Raw genomic sequence first — 21,884 nt, forward strand, 5'->3', positions numbered from 1 at the left:
TTGGTAGTTCAAAGCAACAGCAAGAAAATAATGGAAACCTTCTGTTTATTACTAAGGATGATACAGACAGAGTGTTTCTTTGCCTACAATTTCTATTTGATGGCTTTGATTTTGCAGGCTTTGAGTGAGACTGACATTAGTGACACATTCATTATATATGAACTGTCAAAATCTAGGGTTGCAGGTAGTAAGACTTTGGTTCCTCTCTAGTTGGTAAGACTTTTAAAAAAACATTTTCATACGCACATATCCCAAATCAACAAGAATATCTCCTAGGGTCAGTAAAACTTTGATTACTAAGAAGGGGCACATACACCTGGTAGGAGCTAGAATATATTTGTTCTGCACACTCTGCGTGGGTATACCTTCCTGTCTCCAAGAAAAGCTGTTGGAGACCTGAAGGAAGAGGTCAGTGAACGTTTCCTTTCCTTAAAACCCCAGACAGTGTCTGCTCCCTGACTAGATTTTCAGCTTCTCTTCTGAGAGTCATGATACAGATATCTATCTGAGGAGCAAAGCTTGACAGTGACTTCCTGAGCCCAAATACAGATGGAACGTGGTGTGGTGTAACTCAGCAGCCCACATCAAATGTGAATCATTAATGGCCATAAAAGGAAGAGGAGGCAGAAAATGTGACTCATTCCATCAGTAGCAACCAGCTGCCATCAATACCAATCCCAAATAACAGAGCCAATGGCTGTCTGCCAAGCTACCTGAGTTAACATGCCCAGTTATATGAAAGAGTATATCTCAAAAGGTGAGACTTTTTGTTCTTTCTCCCTTCTCCATTTTCTTTGTGTCACCCTCTCTGTCACTTTCCACTCCTTTCATCTTTTCAGTTTATGCTTTCATTCTTTTCTCATATGTTATTTTCTTTGGCAATATAATTTTCCATGTCTTCTTTCTATGTCAGTACAATCCTGCTTTCCTTCTGCCATCTTCTCCGCAACAGCTGCTGAGCTTCCACTCTCCTCAGGTTTAGGTTTTTTTTTTTTCATGTGAAACTATCTTCATTTGCGGGAGTAGAAACCAGACAGCAATGCTCTAATAGCACTGTCTAAAAATCACTTGCACCTGAGATCTGCAGTGCCAGGCCCCACTACAGAAGATTGTCAGCACACTGGCCTTCGACAGCAGACACCCCTCTACCACAGAGATCCTTCTTAGCCAGCTGTAAGGCCTGCGTGCCTTGGCAGGTTTCCCTTGAACCCAGTCAGCTTGCTGCTAGATAGGTACAAATTCAGAAGCTGGAAGAATATTCCTACAAAGGGAAAAGAGAGTTTTGGGTGGAGCCAGGTGATAGCCAGTTAATATTAGTGCCATGAAGTGCTTTCCTTTCTGATTGTGTGGTCAGTCCTGCCCTGAATGAAGTCTTAACCATTGCATACCCACTATGATTATATTCAGCTCTTCACCAGTAGAGGTAGATGATCTCCAATCAGATAAACATGCAGTTTAAGGATACCGGTAGGTCTTCACATGACTGTTTCTTTGGTGAACAGGCCCCTGTGTGCAGAGATTTCCTATGGGGCGGGTTTTTTTGCTTTTTTCTATTTTACCCTTCCGTGAAATCTAAGCAGCCTACAGGACTCTAGCAGCTACTCCCATGAGGAGGATGAGGTGATAACACTCCTCTGTCACTTCATTTTAGGCAACAGTATTTCACTAGAAATTCATTCCTGGGTCTAGAACTGGCCAGGTCACAGCACTGAGGCAGAATTTCCTGAAACAGGTGGGCTGGAGTAAGGCAATATTGCCAGTGAAGGAGAACAATAAAACCTCAAGATCTATTCCCTAACACTGACCTTTGGTAGTTGAGACAAGCATTGCTGGAGATTGAGACAGCACCATGCCCTGGAAATCAACCTTTTCTTCATCTGCTTCTGCCCTAGATGATGAAGGACTCTGACAGCTAAAGAAAAGCAATAAATATTAAAAGCTGTTACATCAGGTTCTGACTCAAATCTACTTTCTGCAACAAACCCAGGGCCACAGAAGCTTCTCTGGTAAAACTGCTTTACTGGAAAAGCCATTTCAATCCCTTGTCCGTGACATGAGCGGCATCAAGGTCTCTCTAACTGAAAATCTTTTTATATTACTCCCCCCCGAGGCTCTCTGCGTTCAATTAAAAGTAGGTAATGCAAAGTAGCCAGCTTGGCAAAGAGATCTGGGAATCAAGAAATATGTCAGGCTGTATTACCAGAGCTTTTCCTACCCACAGATATGTCATAGTTACTATTCACTTTTGGTTCTTTAGCCTGAGTTTAATCAGTTTTAAAGGTTCATGTTGGGCAACAAGCACAATCATGTCTGGCAGAGATGTTCATGCCAGTGAAACCTCTACAACATTCCTGCATACCCAAAAGGTCCAAATCACAGCACAGTGAACATAAGGTGCGGTTCTGAAAGCTAGGGACTGGCAGCAATGCAAACTGCAGCCTGTGAAACAGTTTGGCTAGGTCTGTGAAGTGCAGGCTGCTCAGGCAAACCTGCCTGCCTCATCCCAACCTGCCTGCCTCATCCCTTGCCACCACTGAGTTGATTGGAATACATCCTACTTGTTCACGCCCAGGAGACCACAGCATTTGCAAGTATAATCTGAAAACTGCAATCTGAGTTGCAGTTTGTATTCTTGTCTCCCAATGGACCAAATTACCAGCATTAGGAGAAATACAAGTGCATTATTTAGAATGTTGTGCCACTCTGGACTGTCTAAGTTATACCAAAGGAGCAGAATTCATCATCTTTGTAAGAGGAAAGAAGCATCCCTGAGGAATATAAACAAATAGATAAAGAGAATGAAACTTTTCCAAATTGATTTTTTTCAAATCTTAAAAGTAAAAATGATGAGAGTCACTGTTCGTGGCCAAGCAGAAATGAACTCTGACACACAGTCCCTCCGCAAGCATCGGATTAATTCTATATGGGTGCACTTTGCCACTCTGCAGAAAGCACCAACAGGACTGCAGACTACCTCACCTCTAGCCTGCTGCCACTGACACAGTGTGCCACACTGCACCCAGCATCCAGGGTCAGAAGGGATCTTTAAAAACCTGTCCAGAACTTGCTGTTAGCAGGGCCCTGTCTTTCTGCTTTCTGCAGGGTAGTTTCACCACAGCATCATTTATTCAGTTCAGCAATATTAAAAGGAGATGCCCAGGGCCTGAAAACCCCAGTGTGAGGCTGGCATCTCACATGATTACACAGGTCTGCGTGACAAGCATGCCAGCCAGGGAGAGGAAAAATATAGTTTGATATTCTCCTGGTTGGTGGTAATTCCTTGAAGCCCCAAGCCAAATCTTTTCATAAAGCACTGTAAAACAAATCCTTCAAGCCACGGATCCTATGCTTGGAACAACCCCAGGGGCATCTTTCAGCAGCCAAAAAAAGACACGTGCCTCTTTCCTTCCCTCTACAGGCCAATCCACTCTGATCCTCCAGAGGAAAGGGACCCCTGAGCCTAGCAGAGCCCTTCGTTTACACACACGGGATTAAATGTGCTTCCTGGGTCCTTAGGTTTGAGTCTCTGTCCAGGAAGTTGCAAGACTGTCAGGAAGGGAAGCGATTGTTTTGTGCTGTAGAAAGTACTCATCTTCATCAAGGAAAACCTACAGAGAAGTTTGGTAAGAGTGCTGGGGAGGAGTGCAAGAGTCCAGGCTCCTGGTGCAGCCTTCCCTCTGCCTCTCTACAGGTACAGATGGTGTGCAAGGGCTGCTCAGTGCCACCTTCCACAGAGCTGCTGAAGCTTTTCTTTCTGCCCCTCACCCCTTTCCCTCAAACACCTCTGCTCTGCTGAGTAAGGCCAACAGCAGGCATCCTGGCAGCCTAACAGCTTTAAACCAAGCAACTTTAAGATTAAAAAACATTAGGTAAATCCATTTTTGTCCAAGATAGTCTAAATAAGACTTTGGGAGCTGTAGTCCCCCTCCTTGTAGCACTACACAGCAAAGCACATAGGGTCTAGGTTGCACGATGGATTAATAGATGCTTAAAAGCCCAGTTCCCTCTGCAGCCATACCCAGACCCACATGACAGCGAGATTCCAAACTCCTGAACCTCACTTGTTCCCAGCACTTTTTGGCACCCTATTGCTATGCTATCAGTTCCTAAATTGCATTTCTCATGATGATTGCACAAGTTAAAAGTTTATAAGCCACCCTTCATTTTCACACACTTCTGTCATAATCCTCCAAGAACCTTTTCCTTCTGAAACCCCTTATCTCTAGTCAACTGATATGGAAGGGACATAGAGCAAAGCTAGATCAGGCTTTCTAGCAAAGGGCCACTCAGTGGTACACACCCTTGCAGCCCTTTTCCAGTTCCAGGGACAGCTGGAGGGGGTCTCAGATCAATCTCATCAGCTTCATCTGGGACAGAGGGCCCAGGAGCAGGTGCTGCAGGTGTATGAACTACAGGCCTGCCTACCAGGGAACAAGTGATGGGAAGCGACTACAAGAGTCCTACACCTCGAGACATCTGTTATGTGCTGCAGAAGAGACAGTCCCGTGAGAGAGAGACTTCTGCAGGCTGTAGTAACTGGTTTAGAAATAGAAAAGCAGACAGATTGCTCCTGCTCTGCACTCTTGTTCACTGAGACCTTTTAGCAGAAGACCAATACGTAAAGACAAAGCACGCCAGCTGTCTGCCTGCCTGGCCGCCGTGCCACACTTTGCCTGTGGGAAGAACCATGGTTCAAAAACATCCAGGGCCATCACCTTGCTGTGTCGTTGCACTCCAGGATGGCAGCGTGCAGTGCTGCATCAGCAGCTCTCCCTCCAAACCAGAGGCACAGCTCCCTGTGCATGCAGCTGTCCCCGAGGGGCAGGCAGGCGAGAGGCTCCGCTTGGCTCCTGCAGTGGATGGCATTGATGGAACTGCAGTCCTCCATGCTCGCCAGCTGCAGGTCACGCAGCCCGATGAGATCCTGCAAGGTGCTACACGCTTTAGGCCCTCTCACACCTAACGCCAGCACTGGTGGCACCTTGCCAGTCTTTGAAGTATAGGAAGAAGGCAGCTTTTCTGTGAAAGACAAACATATGTGTGACCAAAACATGCAACAACCCACCCCAAGGTCATTCATTCCACTCAAATGTCCTTTTCAGATCTGTCATAGCCAGACTTCATCAAAGTAACCTACTGGTTCCCTGGCCTGAGGGTGATATGCTGGCAACCAGCTGCATGCTTCTGCCTGATAATAAATCTGAGATTATTCAAGGTAGGCTGTTAAAGAAAGAAGAGTTGGTTGCCTCATATTTGCTGTGGAAAGGAGCGTGCACAGCGCTAGTTACTATGGAGCAGCTGGTACACTAGAAGTCAGCACTTCAGCTTCTTGTGCAGTGTGTGTTCATGCCCACAGGGAAGGCTGGGGGATTGAAGGGGAGACAGGACAAGAACACGGGCCTGAGGAGAGGGATGTTTTCTGCAGTTTTCATTAGATATGGGAAAACAGGGAAGGGGATCACAAACTGGAAATCTGTGGACTTCTTTTCTAGGTTATTTCCTTCTGCCTCAAATACAGATTTTGTACTACATTGTAAGATGACATATCCAGGCAAATTATTTGATTAGCTATCTTGATTTCCCTGCCAGGACTTGAACTGTGGTTTCCCTATTTCCTGCAACAACTCTTCCCTATATCTCTGGCAAACTCTTTCTCCATGTCGACTGTCAGCATAGTTGGGGTCTAGTAAGTAACACCAGAAACAGAGTAAATTTGGCTCCACTGCAGTTCTTACTGGAGATGTTAGAAAAAGAAGCAAGGTGTGTCATTTTCTTTCCTGAGGTTTAAAAGCATAAGCATATTCAATTGCATCATTTGTTGCATAAGAATCAGAAGCTGGAACATAAGTCTCCAGAGCAGGTAGATAATGGAGAAACTGGCTGTAAATATTTAAAATAATCATTTTAAAGTTTTTAGGCTAAGGGTAAAAATCTATTTTACAAACTTGCATAGCAGTTCTCAGCTCAAATGAATTGTCTCTTCATAGGAAATGTTCCTAAATAACGGTGCATGGTACAGTGCATTGAAGCAGATCTGCTGCCTGTCACCTCCTAATGACTGGTGATTTTATGGTTTTCTTATTCATTTCTGGAGTCCTCTTTCATTTCTCCAGCTATCAGTATGAACGTATTACGTGCATAGCACTGAGACAACAGCAATCCGATTTCTAAGGCAGTCTGCTCCTATTGTTTTCAAATCTAAAAAAGGGACAGGGAGACTGGAGAATTTTTCTCCGATTAAGCTGGTCTTCACTCGCTTCCTGCCTGAGGAAAAGGAAACCCATTTCTCTCACTCTCAGCCTGCCTGTACCTTTCTCCAAGAGAAACGGATTGCCTGTATTTGTGATGTGTCACTTACAAACCTTCCAGGAAAACTTCTTGGCTTAAAAGAAAGTACAAGCCATACTATACTGCAGAGGTTGATCTCTATCCTTTGCTGCTAATGTAACACCTGTTACTTGAGTTATATTGCATTAGCAACCAATAATATTCCATACATGCTTTAAGTCAGGCTTCATTATCTCTATTTCACAAATGGAAAAAAAATAGAGACTTGAGTTGTAGTTGCCACTATTTGAAAACACTGGTTTCTAATGTTAAAGACTTAGTGATTTGAGTTCACAGACCCACATAACTTTTGTTTACCTTATCTTCTTGGTCTCCCATCTTAGACCATCTTCTCTGAGCATGTGTGACATTTTGGTGATGGCTTATCAGCCAATGCAATTACAGGGTGCCCATGCTTCTGAGTCCTATAGGCAATGGGATGGGAGGAATTGTGGAAGGGGAGCCTGGATTTTCTGCAGCTAAAACCTTCAGGAAAATCTGTGGGAACTAATTTAGTATATTTAACTCACATGAGTAACTCTGGAGCTTAGGGCACTGTAATCTGAGAAAGACTGCTGCAAAGGAACAACTACTAAAGTGATTTGAGACACAAAAATGTATCAAGGGTTAAAAATTCAACTCATGGATATTCAATACTGGGAACAAAAGGAAAGAAACAGCCCAAGATCTTTTATCATAATTTCTTTTGGAAAAGATAAAGGAACTGATAAAGCAACACTCATGTAAATCTGATACCCTCTCCCCCACAGCACCATGTCACTCCTCACCTCAGTCCATTTACAGATCATTGCCTTCACCTCAGTATCATCACATGATGGAACCCTGGCAGGAAAACTAGACCTCACCTGATCTAGAGAGCAGCACATCCTGCTGAGGATAGAGCAGGCGGAGTCCACAGATATCCAGACCCGAACTGAGTACCAGCTGCAACATGTGATGGGTAGCTAGGGGACTTTGGAAGAGAGTTTCAAACAGCAATACCATGGCAACCTGAACAGCAAGAGCACATTGGAGAAATGAGCCAACACTTCGAAGCCCTCAGCAACCACACAGCTGTATCTCTTCTGCTCACCTTTAGTTCCCATGCTTTATCTACATCGTAAGAGCTACAAAGAAGCTTTCTTCTATTTTATGTTTAGGTGCAGTTCAGCACAGTAGGCTCCTAGCTTCAGATTGAATCATAACTATGATAATTATGATTGAATATTTCTGCTGATAAAATTGTGCCTTTTGTCACATAAACTTACTATTAAAAACCTGCAAGTTCTCTGGGGCAGAGACTGAAGTGTATCATTTCTGCTGTTTAATTTCACATACTACAGAAAGATGGTTAAATAATAATAGACGAACTGGTTGTTTCTTTATACATACAAAAGTGCCATAATCAACATTAAAAAAAAATACATCAAAAGGCAGACACATCACTGATACCATCCCAAATTTACATTTTGAAATCTTCTTTACCAGACTAATCCAATTCAACCCATCCTGCATGGAGGAAGACATACATGAACACATACTGAATGTCTATACCCAAAAGGGAAGCAAATTATGATTACTTTCCCATCAGTAGAAACATATTGTTTCAAAAAGCAAGTGCTTTATGAGAGGAAGTTGTGTGGTGCTGTGGGTAATAAATTGTCTAGCTGTATATCAGACAAGCATGATTGTACTGGCCTCAAATTTGTACTTGGTGCTCCTGGAGGTAAAGCAAGACAATGCTATCCCCAGCAGCAAGCTTTATGGCTGCAGTGAACGCCAAATGAATTAATCATTATTGGACACTTTAAATGAAATGCTACTCCCCCATAAACACATTATGAGGCTTATACCATCATGATAAATGAAGATATAAATTTACTCAAATCATAAAAAAGTGGTCTAATTAGGAATAAAAGCTCTATTTCTTTATGTTTGTCTAGCTCAAGGTCTCCTGATATTAACCCAATATTCACAGCAGCCAGTAAGGAAGTATTTTTCTGTAGCTGCTAAGAGAGTCCCTGGGGCTTGGCAGCCTGGGCTTGAGGCCAACTTTGATAATGCAGCTGTCCAGCACTGAGAAACCTCAGTAACTGCCTGTCTCCCCTTTGCTTCAGAGCCAGGCACTTGGCTTTGGTCTCCAGCTGAGCCTTCTTGGAGGTATGGCTTGGCCCAGTCTCATGTGTCACTGATTCTGGCCATTACTCTAGCTTGCTGACTTTCTGGCTTGGCCTTGCCACTACGGACTCTTGGCTGACCTCAGTTACAGCTGCTGGACCTGCTCTGCTCTTCTTGCTTGGGTAACATGGGACTGCACCCTGCCTGCTGGCCCTGCCCACCTTGCTGTTAGTCTCAGCTCCTGGCTCACCTTCCATCACAGAGCACCCTGCCCTCGCTAGGGAGGTCTGTACAGACCCACTAACAGCACTCCTGAGGCACGTGGAGGAACTGTAACGAAGACATGAGGCATTTCCCAACTACGCCATACACATTCAGCTCCTAACCGTGGACTTCAAGCATCTTCCAGGAGCAAGCCTGGTACTCTCAACTGGTCAGGCTTGCTGCGTGTTCAGGAAGAACTTAGTATATCTGCATCTCCACGTATCAGTTCTAACAGGAACCTGAACTCTGTCAGATCAAACATGTTATGCTTTGTGTTGCACAAGAGCTAAGAAAGGCGAGTTACCACAGTTAACAAGTTATTGTACATGGGTAGAGGTCCAGTACATTTTGGTAGGCACTCCTAAACAGAGTTAAATATGAGTGAATTGAAATTACATTAATCTTCTCTTCTTTGGGGTAAACTAAGTAGAATTACTTCCTACTTCTTCATACAACACGTACACAGTTGCTGTAGGTCAGGTAGGTAGTACCAGAAGCTTCAGAATTTTTTTTAATGTTTCTGAGCACGTTTAAAAAAAAGTTGTGTTGTATATTGGCTTGCAGTCAAATGGTTTCAGGTTATCAAAATTTTGTCTACTGTTACTGATTTGCACCTGGTTAGCAGCAATTTCTTCAACCTGCACATTTCATAGTTTAATCTTCTGTGGCTCAGAGCAATCAGCACATCAATACTGATGACACAAAATACTCAGCTGATATATTTAGGTCTGAGGAGAAATACTTCAAGATCAGTATTTGTACCAAACCTCAAGACTGAAATATTCCAGGTCACTTAATTGTCTCTCAACTTCCCACATCATCCCACAAGTCAGAAAGGAGTGGTTTGGGGTTTTTTTACCTCAGTGTCTATATCTCTGCAAGCCTCGATGTCGCTGCTATTAGGGAAGTATTTTTCATCAGTTTCAACTGTCTGCCAGTAAAATCCATTTGGCACTGCAAACACCTTCTCCACTGCCTGAAATGCACAAAGGACACCTCTCACCCATATATCATCTTGATCCCTCAAAATAAAGGGCTAGGAAAAAAAATAGTATTTTATGGTTAGAGAACACATAAGGATGCACATTAGTGGATTAAACTCATTAGTCCAGTGTTGTTAATCCATTGTTTGCTTTCTTACAACCATGCCACTAGGTCCAATTAAGTGATATCCCAAGAATATGAATCCACAAGTGCTTCCTGAGACACTGAACATTCCCAGGGTCCAACCCAGTGACCCTCCAACATGCAGAGTACCCACTGACATCAACAGGAGTTGCATGCAAAAGGCACCACAGGGTCAGGCGAGCAGCCTGAGACCTTGGTTCTCCATGGCTGTGCTGAGCATCCAGCAGAAAAGGGCTTTGTTAAAGGAACACACTAATTAACTAATCAAACAGAAGGGTAGGGAAAGAATTGCATGAACTCCCACATGTCTGTAACCAAAATAGGACATTTCTCCCATGCTCATGTCATCCCAAGTGACACATATCTGTAAGTCTTACTGTGCCACATACTCACGGACAGGCAAAAAGGCTCTGGCATTTAGGTCACAGCTTTACAGAAGTGTAGCGATTCTCAATCTCAGACATTTTTTGTTTCTCAGACATTTTCTGGGCAGCCAAGTAAGCAAATTGTCTAAGTGCAAGTTTAAGGATGTGTCACTCATGAGAATTTGCTGTGACTGCATGCTCAGTAAGCAAGGCCATAGTCCAGGAACAAATGCAGCTTTTGAAAGTCATGTTTGTCAAGTTCTGGTTTGGGAAGAAGTGATGTTCTCAGCTATGCCAATATTGAACATTCCAGAAATATGGATGCATTTAGGCAGAGTTCACAGTGGGCAGGATTCATTCCCAGACTGATAAAAAATAAATTAAAAATTGTCACTTTTGAGACAGACTCAGGTGGTGTATCTCAGAGTAGCTTCACTATTTTTAAAGACTTTACTTTGATTTACAGCAGTTGTTAATCTGTCCTCATCTCGTGGACACACCTTAAAAGGAATTAAATTTAAAAGGAAATAAATTCCAGCATGGTCTCATCAGGGATTTTATCATGGACAGAAAATGGACTAACACTGCATGAAGAAGCATTCATTCAGGATTATGAGATACATATAATGCTGTTTAATTGTGTAATCACCTGAGAGATTTTTTTGGTGCTGCTTGGAAAATGATAGGCATGTTGTATCATTCTACAAATATTTAAAAACAACAACCAGAAAAAACTATTTGAATAATATTAAAACCCCTCTGACACCTGCCTTTCTGCTTCAGTAACTTTTTGTGTCTTCTCCTTCCTCTATTTTCTGTGCTTTATGAGATATTTGCTTAAAAGCAGAACTAGGGATTTCAATATTAACCCAGTTTCAGTCAATACAACTACACCAAACCAAAAGTTCAGTGGATTTGTCCATTTCGTCCTGCAATTCAGACTTCACCAGTTTCCACTTGTTTCCAACCAACCTCCAGCCAACACTTGGTTGCTGTGGAAAATATCAGAGGAAAAGCGAGAAATTGTTGATTTAAGGAAAGAGAAGATCTCTGTTTCCAATGTTTGGTGCCAGTTCCTGCATGCAATGCTGGCACAGTGCAGTGAGCTCAGACAAGCCCTACAAAATGGGAATGCAGCAAGATGCCAGACTTCTATTTATTCAAGCTATTCCTTAAAGAAACCTCAAGTCTATGAACTTTCAAGAATAAAAAGAGGGGGAACAACCATGGACAAACCACCTCCAGCCTACATTTCCATAGAAAACTTCATTATAATCATCCAGCCCCAGTTAGGACACAGAGGATGCACACTGGGAAATCCAAGGTAAAAAGCTGAACCTTTAGGAAGTACCACGGTGTAAGCCGTGGATCAGCTGCGATCCCAGATGCACTGCCGCATGGTCAGGCTCTCTCCCCAGAGAGAGGGATCTGGCAGGGATCTGGCCACCCCTGGGAATCAAGGCCTGTGGGAAATTTGTTACTGTGATCTGTCAGATTCTGTTTTCTAGCAGCCAAACCTAATAGGATTTTACAAAGCAGCATAGAATGAAGCTTGAAAAGTCTTAGTTCTCCCACAAAATCCTTTTCCTCGTAAGAAAATACACATAGATGGCTGCAGCATGACAGCCCCTGTTTTGGAGAACTCCTGACACTGCCTTTCTATGCAATGCACAGGAAAATCAGTAAGAAAACAACTTTTCCCATGCATGTAGGAGAAAATTGCATCAAGTCAGTTTTTATAATATTGAGATGAGCCCTATTTGACATATAATGCAGGGTGACTCTCTGCGGGCAGTTGTAGGACCATGCTCTTATTGAAATAATTGTGGTGATTTTGACACTATTGATCTTTATGATACTTTGGTGTTACTTTTAATGTTTCATGAGAATTGTGTTGGTTTCACCTTAGGGCTGGTTCCTCTCTTACACCTCCAGCAACATTACAGTATCTGTAAAACTTCCGTGCAAACACAGCAGTTCAGAAAGTCTCTCCCAGGCTAGCTGATACATCATCTCTGAATGCTGACCTGTCTGTTAGCAGGGAAAAGAGGAGACTCCCTCCCCATGCACCGTGCAGAACGGTGAACAGGCAGTCCAGCCTCTGATACCTACTTGGAAATGCCTCTTCCATATGGCTCTGCAGACTCAGAGCCCTGTAATAATCTCAGGTCTCATGGTCAAGGCATTACACCAGGGAGGAAAGGTACCCTGCAGTCAGCCAATGGCAACTACAGCAGCCTCAGGGATGCTGTGACAGGCTTCAAAACCCAGAATCATTTAACCATAACCATTTCCATGACTGTGTCTCCTCCATCCCACCCCGAGCTGTAAGAAAGCAGGGTTTCTTACAGCACTGATAACCTCTCCATCCATATCACCATGATCAGAAAGAGCAGGAAGGGAGAGCATGTCCATAACCTCCCATTTGTAGGGGATTTTTTGTCAATTACCCTTTTTGTTATTTGTTTTGGGAGACAAATTCTGATTTCTGCTACTTTCAGACTCTGGAAAAGACCACTTTGTACCATAGCTAGGATTGATCATGCACCAGTTTTTCAAAAAGCATTAAAAAGAAACCCAGAGCTACTGCTTTGTTTCAGACCATATTACTGAGATGAAGCCAGACAGTTATGGGAAGGAAATTCACAGCAGAACAAAAATGTGTTGTAAAATACTGAGCAGAAACAAGAATAAGCGCATTTTAGAGAAGACTGGAGCTGCGTGCAGCAAGACCATGAATATTTAAATGTCATACAGGAATATGACCAACGCCAATATCTCTTCTTCTTGCTTACAGTGTATTCTGTTCTCATTTCCGACAACAAAGAAATAGCTTTTGTTGTCAGATGATCTAAGAGAGTCTTTTAAGTTCCAGTGAGTCTTCTAGACTGCTTCCCAGCCACAGCAGGAAAACAGAAACTGCATGAAGAATTTCGATGTACTCCACAATCTCATCTCCCCACATACAAGGTACTTTCCAATGCAATGATCTGCTCAGCCATTATCACTGTGAGACAACACCCAAATCCCTTGAAGAAAGATGCTGCATCCTCCACTACCTCCACAGACAGCTCGTAAATTTATATAACCTCACCCTTTCAACTCCACTGACCGCATCAGTGGCAGCAGAGGAAGCACTATTCCCACTCTAGCAAAAGCCTCAATGCTAACACACAGCCAAGGCTAGTGTCTGATGTGATTCACTGAATCGTGCCCCTGAATCAGGCAGCATTATTCTCAAACTCTCTCCTCTCCCTGCTGTCACGAACCCCAGTGCATTAGCACAGTATTGCTTGTGGAATCCAGATTAACACAAATTTGAATTTGTTTCCTGCACATCTTCCCTCCCTACTGTGCGTGCTCACTTCAGATGGCAACAGAATTTAGTATGGGAAATATGGAAGCACAGTCAGAAGATCCCAGGCAGCAAAAAGGCTGTGGATAGAGAGGGCTAATTAAGAGCTTTGCCACTGAAAATATGCAGTTCTGGTGACTGTATTTAAGGCAGTTTGAACACATGTCTCACTTTCCCTTGTCCCCCTTATGGACATGGAAAGCAATATCTTAAAACACAGAAGAGAAAGGATGAGATAACTTCCCCCTGTCCTGTCCATCATGCACAATACTAATGGCTAAGCACATTAGCTTGATAGCTCTTTTAAGCTGCTTTTTCTGGAATAATTAGCGATGGTCACAATTTAAATGTGAACTATCGAATTTCAGGAAGAATGAAAAACTATAATCTTTTATTCCTCCCCAAGCTATGCCTTCATCTTTGTGCCAACTCTGGTAGACACCATTGTATAGTCCCTGCTCCTCTTAAAGGTTGGGGTTATTTAGTTACAAATACCAATGACAGTCTGAACTCCTGGCCCCACTAAAATCAATGACAAACTCCAGTGGGCCTCATGAAGCTACAGCCATGCAGCTATTCTGCATCTGCACCTATGGATCAATTCCTGTAAATGCATATAGTTGAGGCCCCAGGACAAGCGTCTCATACCCACGTGGAATCAGCAGTTAGATGACATGCTCTTGTCAAAGCTGTTGATACAGCTTTATGAAGCTGCACAGCAGACTCAGGGCACCAGACACAGGAGACCTGACCCTTAGCACCAACTCAGATTAAAACAAGACACAAGGAAGTTTGGAAAGCAAAGGGCAGGATGAACCTGTCCTTTTGAACCTCCTGGTTTACAATTTACAACTCAAGCTGCTGGACTTAGCGGTTGGCACCTGCCATGCTGCAAGCCTCATCCTGCTGGGCCTGGTTTGGGGAAGCAGATGTGGAGGTGTGTTCTGGGTGGTTTATCCCTCCCTAATACCCATTTCAGCTGCACAACAATCAAGTCTTTCAAGATTTGGCATCAGGCTCTGCAGAAGCTTTGAAGGAGGAAAGCACAGCCCTGAGCCATACACTAAATGTGAGATCTTACAGCAACATGTGGATCAGGTCTAGCAGCTGGCCAAAACGTGTTGTGCTCCAGGTAGCACAGTCTGTGCCCTCCATCCACAAAACATTACATGGCTTAGCTTAGGTACTGCTGCTTCTCACACAGCATGAAAGGGGAAAGAGAGAACACACAGGGCACTAACCTCAAATCAAAACAGCACAACTGCCAACACCATGAGGTGATGACTGAACCACAGTATACCACCAGCTATTACAGTTTGAGATGCATGACAGGCAATGCCCACACAGCCAGGGGCCTAAAGAGAGCTGGGTGAAAAGATGATGTGATAGTAACCAGCAGTTCTCTGAGGAAGCCTCTCATTAGCACTGAAGTTAAAAGAAGTTGTAGTGAAAGACAGTGGAAGTTGCTGAAGCCACTCTGCAGGGCTAAGGCCATGATGCTTGGCAATGAAATAACATCGCAGCACTCAAACTCTAAAGCTCAGAGTCTTCTTGTTGAGCCCATGCTAAAACAGATCTGAAAGATTCCCTGGAAATGCCTCTCGCTCCCTCTTCAGAGACTATACACAGAGTTAGGGCAATCACATATCGAAATTAGGTGCCCTAAGTGCACAAAGTAACAAGTGATGCATTTGGGCTTGCTTTTCCACAGCATGAAACAGTGATTTATAATTTCAGCAGCAATGCATAGCTCTTCTGCTACATAGTTATTTCAGTCTTTGAAAAATTTTTGCAACTTTCAAAGCTTGTGTGTATATGTGCACATGTAGACCTCCTGGTAACACAGTTGCCATCAACTCTCTAGCAGGGAAATCCCAAAAGTCTGAAATACCACATTAGAGAGAACTGCTGTACTTTCTGCGAGTCCACTCCCACACATCAAACTTCCTGTTAGTTCAGTCTGTGCTGTTTGAAGTTTTTGGCAGCATTGAAGTTACACACTGGGGCAAATTTAGCTCCCTGGACCCAGTTCTGGAATTCTTATCTATGCTTAGCCAAAATTCCGTTTTAAAAAAAAAAAAAAAAAAAAAAAAAAAAATGGAGCTTTGCTTAAGTGAAAAGCAAGGAGGGATCTTTGTGTAGACCCGCCCTTAATCAGTATTATTTTCTCAAAAAAGAAACCAAAAACCTTGTGCTGGAAGTCAGCAGGGAAACTAACTAAAGGAGCAGCAAGTAGGGAAATGATCACCAGGAGGTGCAACAAGATCAGTGTTCTGGAATTAAAAGAAAAAAAATCTCATCTACCTTGACTTAGGGATGGAGGTTGCCCTTCTTTCTTGAAACCTCACTGACACAATCACCCATCCAGTACTGCTGTGCCCTGACTCCTCTGTCATGGCAGGCACCTGTATAGGTTGGGAGTTCAAGGAGATGCTCTGGAAGTTCACCAAAAACATGGTGAGTGTTAGGGGTTGCACCCTCTGGGCAACTGAGAGAGAGCAAGAGAAATCCAGTGTGCCTTAATGGAACAAACATGCAGAGGAAAAGCAGCATCAACACTGGCTACACATGTTGTCTGCATCCCTAAGGTTAATGCTCACATCCTAAGGCTTAACAGGAGAAAGTATTTTATTTTATGCTGAAATGAAGAAATCCTCTTTTTGCTGACAAGGGACATTGCAGTTAACTTCCACAGGGATTATTTAACTTCTAACCTAACCTGGGGTTTTAATGACTGCATTGTGAGTTTATTCTTCATATCAAAGTGAATTACTGCAGGTTAATAGGCAGTATGCATAGCATTAGTATGAAAGCCTCAAAGAAAAATAGCAAGAGCAAAGCAATCTGTTTGGGGCCCAGAACAGACTGAAAAAACACTAGACCAGTTGACTGAAAACAAGACATTGGCTCGTGCACTAACAATGTGCTTAAAGTTGATTACAATTACCGCTAACAATTGTTCATAAAATCATACACAGAACTAGTCAGTGCACAGGCAATTTCACCTGATGTTCCCTCTCCCTCCACCCCTACCCATTTGTTCCATCAACCTGTCAGGATTTTTTTCTCAGACCATAAGCTACCCAGTGCAAAACCAGGTATTCACTGCATGCTTTTCCAACATGTAGTAGCAGGTTCTTTGGTCTACTTAGTTTTGTTTACACCACCTCAAAATAGATATATAAAAAGCAAGCATGGATCACTGGCTTTGTATGAAATCTTCAAACCAATGAAGTTAAAAAAATCCAACATTGAATTTCCTATGCAGCACTTTTTGGTTGTATTTTAAGGACACTTGGGAACATTCTCAGTTGGTACCACCTTGTAAAGCTTCAGGGCAGGCAACAGGGTTAGCTGCTGCCTGCTGAGAGTCTGGCTCATTGAGCCTTGCTTTGAGAAGTCAGCCTTCCTGCTTAACCACAAGATATATCTATCAAAAAAGCCATGATACAGGGTGGTCTTAGTGTAATTCAGGCCTGGGAACCTGGGTGGAACAGAGCATTTGACCTTAGGAAGAGAACATGGTCTGTAAATTGACTTCAGCTTTGCTATGGCATCAAGGCAAAGATCCACCCCCAGATAGTGCCTGCTATCTTGCTGTTCAATTTCTAATGATTTATAATTCCCCTAATAAGGGATTTGCATAAAAGCCCTGACTGTTTTAAATGATGCCTTATTTTATGCCTTAAAAGTGTACAGCAGATTTATCTTTTACCAGTACGTCAAACTGCTTTATAGCACTTGCTTCTACTTGAAAGCTACAGTGACTGCAAATCAACAACACTAAGCCTCCTTTTCCTCCACAGAAGGGATAAACCTTTAGACAAATTGCTAAGTGCACTGCTAAGCCCCTAAGCTTTCATGGCATTGATTCTCACAGAGTAATAGTAATCCCCAAACCTGGTTGAAATTGCAGAAAAGTTCTCATACTACATTATTTTCAGAACTAAAGTTCACTGTGAAGCAGAATTGCAGTTTTCACCATTCCCTGGAATTGTGTCTCAAGGTTTGTTGATTTAGAAATACTGGGAAAAGACCATGATTGTTGAAAGACTGGTGATGTCATGGCAAAGAAATAAGTAGAACATTCCCTCAAAAGGTATGAAAATCTGGTCATAGTAAGTCCTCCTTTGAAAACCTGGTCTAAATATTTACACTAAGGTAGGACAGGCTGTTAAAGGCCTAAAAGCAGTGTTTCATGCCCTCAAGGAATAAACTTCCCCAATAAGTACAAAGAATTCTTGTAACATTTCATTCACTTGAATATTTGTTATGGAGCACTTGCTAATCTGACAGAAGTGAAAAAGTTAATTATCATTCTACTTATAGACAGCATGAGGTAAATGTTCTTGCAGACATCTCCAGGCAGGCAAGTGATTTTAAGCACTTGATTTTAAGAGGTACTATGTCCTTGTAATCTCATACACTTCAGTGGCAATCTACACACCTTAGAAGCATTTGTTTTCAAACTGTTTAAATCCTTAGCTAAAGCAAATGAGAATACCTGTTAACACTGAAAGAACAACAACTTTTACTGGACCAAATGAGAAAAAAAATTACCAAGCATTTCTGTACCATACCTGAGGATCAGGGTTAACAGCAGTGATGCAACTGAGTAGGACAGAGGGAATTTCTGGAAGGAGTGAACACAGCTGGTTTTGGAAGCGATTGGCCAGTTCTGCTCGCCACCAGATAACATCTGGAAGCCATGTACAGGCTAGAAATGCACAAATCTTCTGGTAAAAAATGGATGTTCCTTGTAGACCTTCTTTAGTCTGCAAAGAGTCAATTGTTAAAAAGCATTGATGACGGCCTCAGGAACATTCTGTTCTGTACCATGTAACTGTAGGAGTTCTTTCTCTGCAGCCATCCCAGCCTCGTGCTTCACACATCTGCCATAGAGCTGCGCTTCAGATTCTCCAAACCAGACCCCTAATGTCACACCCTTTGGCCTCCCTAACCATCACACCCTTCATCCCTGCAACCAGAGTTGTCTCTCACCCACAGAACACACACTGCTCCCACAACCCTGTGGGGTATCACCCCACAAAGACTCTACTCCCAGGCCCAAAGACAGAATTGAAGGCCCTGATGCTGTCGGGATTCCTGACCCAGCAGATGGGACTTGAGAGCTGGTGCTGTCTGCAACAGCCAGTTACAGCCATCGGCTGTGTGAAGGGCTCACCCCGTGACACATAGACTTGACTCAAAGTGCCCCTTGGTGAACGCACTGGGGAGATTAGCAGCACTGCCCTTCCGCCAGAGCTCTTGACACACTCAGACTGCTCAGCCAGAAAACCACCACAGATGCTGACTGGCAAGTTAACAGCAATCTTCAGTTGGTTGCAAGACACTGATGTAAAATAACTGGCTCATGACATCAGTCAGCCCACAAATATTACTCCAAAGCAGATTACATACCACACTTAGAGGGAGAAAATGCCACAAACAGGACCATAAAACAGCCCAATATAATGAAATATTAATTTGCAGAGGCTTTCATGGGGATAGAAAAAAAGAATTATTAATTTCAAGATCTCTTAAAAGATTGATGCTAATATGAATATTGATACATTAATATTGAATACTGCACTGCTAAATTACAGTTTTCCATCATTTAACCTCTCCTCTAAACCCCTTTGTTCTTCCAGGTTGGTTCTTAATTAGCAGGACTTTCAGAGAACAAAATTGGTGACCTCAATATGACCCAATAAGAAATTAACAGAATCAACAATTATGCAAAGCATCTTCTCTACACCAGCTGTTATTGCACTCAGAAATTATAGCTCAAAGAGGAAAAGGTCTACAAAAAAGCCCCAAATCTAACGACAGAGATTGTGAGCTCTTCTGAGCCACCACAGAATTGTGAAGTGATCGAAGCGTACTGACAAGAACCACGTTGCTCTGCACAGTGCTAGTGTGCCTAATTGAGAATGCTTAGTAGATTCTTAGAAAGCATACTCTGTACAAATCTAATTCCCATCAGACATGCCTGTAACTGCAGCTTGTCTATCAGCATGCAAGAATTACAAGAGGTGAGTGTATAAGCGTTTGTTCTGACAAGTCAAGAAAGCAAAACCATGCAGGGATGTTCAAATTTGCCTCACTTCTATCAGTTGTTTGGAGGAGGACAGAAATAAAAAAAACCCAACAATGTAAACCCCCCCAAAAAATGACAAAAATGGGAGGAAACACAGCAGAACCACTTGATATAGGAATAGATGACATCCTAGTTGAATAAACCAAAAGGCTTATTGATCTCTAAGAACAGGAGCTTTTGCCTTGAGAAACCACTGATACGTTTGTATTCATAACCATTAGACCTTGGGATGGAGGAAAAAGGTGTGACAAACAATAAAAGGCACAGAGATGACAGTGAAGTGGCCAGTAAATAAAAAGTTGATAGCTTAGAGGTCTGGAATGTAGCTCAGCTCCAGTTACTAGTAACTGAGGAAAAAACCTAACACAATCAAACTAAAACAACAAAAAAAATTCCAGCAAGAACCTATAGTAACACAAATCTAACAGGCTGCCTTGGTCCAGTTGTCAGTGATGAACTGCACCCCATCATTGGAGCTGTGACTCCATAGCCCGCAACAAGCCACAGCATCAAATAACATCAAAGCCAATGAGATGGACACACTCAGCATGTTCAATCACACCAGGGTGAGGAATTAACAGGGAGGCAAGCAGGGGAATGTGAAACCTTGCCTCATTGATACAGATAGGTCCTTTAGGCTCTCAGACTAGCAATCCAACGTCTGCTGTAAAAATCATATTCTTATTACTACCTGAAGAAAATCCATGGATATCCATCGTTTTACTGCTATTATGAGATATGAATACAGATACACAGAGAAAGACAGGCATTTCCCTCTTAGCATCAAGAGGCACAAATCTGTACCTAATAAGTTGCAGAGTCTTGTACATACCCATCTTTGTCACTGAAAATGGTGTCTGGACTCTGCTCCTTAAGAACATTAAAATAGCAATCTGCCATAATGTTTCTGGTTAACATTTACACTGCTTGGTATGACTTTTTTACATAATCAAAAAAAAAGTTACTAAGATTTCCCTACATTCTTATAGCAAATAGCCACAACAAAACTGTCTGGCAACCCAGCCATATTTCAAAGGTAAGCCCTGATAAGTGGTTCTCTTTGTGCCCACAGGAGAGAAAAGGAACAAGGGCCCATAAGTGCCACAACAGAATTTTGTCTTCTGATTCAACTGTTAAAAACTGTACATTAACACTACGGTGAGAGACTGAAGACTTCAGTGTGAAGGGTAAAATCTACCACATTTCTCTCCAACAACGGTTGAAGCTACTCAAGGGGAGGAATGTTGAGACAGGACTAGTTGCTGTTGTTTTCCTTGTCTCTGCCGCAGCTGACATTTCTGAAAGACTTTTGTTGTTCCTATCAGCTTAGATCTCTGCTGGGGAAAGCAGCAGCTTTACAACAGCCTCAGGAAAGCAAAATTGACAAAAGTCATTGTTACCACAAAGACATAGAGTAGAGCCTCTAATGAGAGGAAACCTGTTACACATGGTCTTGCTCTGAGGATCACCGCCCAAACTCCTGCTATGTTTGCTGCTGTGCATACTAGCTGAACTCAACAGCAGCATCAGTAACTGTAAATGAGGCATCGGAATAGCATTTACAATTTATATATGGACTGGAAACGCTGTATGGCTTGTTCCACAACTTGTGATACAATCCTTCCCAACTCCGATCAAATGTTCAGAGCAGCCTGAGCCTGCAGCTTCAAAAGTTCATTCAGTTGCATAACACTGGATACACATTTTGAGCATACTCAATAATTCTGATGCTTTGGCCAACCCCTCAGCTGAAGTCAGCAGGGAGCGACAAGGCAAGTGGACAGAAGGCAGGACAGTCTCTGTTTCTCCATTATTTTTTTTTTTCTCCATAGAGCAAACACCTTGGATTCAGTTGCCTTGGCTAGAAATGAACATTAAGCCCTTGTCTGGCCTAGCAGGCCAGTTAGTCTCATTTTCTCTGCTGCTTCTGCTGACAGGTGCTCAAACACCAACAGAAAGGTTGCTTATTGTTTTGGGGTTGGGTTTTTTTGGTAATGACATTTGTTGTCAGCATCAATCATTGACTTGCAGGAGCACTGGAGCCACAGCTGTCATACTCCGGGCTTTATGATACATCATAGGAAATTTAATCTTTACTGCTCACAGGCAGGCAGCTGCAAGCGAAGGATGCTTGCTGCAGCTGAGTAAAGGAAGCTTAAGCAGGTTTTTAAAACACATTTACACCTCCTCTTCCATTTAAACTTCACCTGAAGGTGTGACTCGGATA

The 21,884-nt window shown here is 42.8% G+C and overlaps 1 protein-coding gene across 1 annotated transcript in view; it reads right to left on the reverse strand.

Annotated features, from left to right (window-relative positions):
* DNAAF8 (dynein axonemal assembly factor 8) overlaps nt 1-21,884 on the reverse strand; it is a 94,470-nt gene that overhangs the window by 38,281 nt on the left and 34,305 nt on the right. Inside the window, exons 15-19 of the mRNA XM_074919564.1 lie at nt 18,138-18,332; nt 9,569-9,685; nt 7,194-7,338; nt 4,716-5,019; nt 1,806-1,912 (exon numbers count right to left, since the gene is read on the reverse strand). Of these exons, the coding sequence (XP_074775665.1) occupies nt 1,806-1,912; nt 4,716-5,019; nt 7,194-7,338; nt 9,569-9,685; nt 18,138-18,332 (868 nt within the window). The remainder of the gene's footprint in view (nt 1-1,805; nt 1,913-4,715; nt 5,020-7,193; nt 7,339-9,568; nt 9,686-18,137; nt 18,333-21,884) is intronic.

This window comes from Athene noctua, chromosome 15 (assembly GCF_965140245.1).
Source record: "Athene noctua chromosome 15, bAthNoc1.hap1.1, whole genome shotgun sequence".
Classification (NCBI taxonomy): domain Eukaryota; kingdom Metazoa; phylum Chordata; class Aves; order Strigiformes; family Strigidae; genus Athene; species Athene noctua.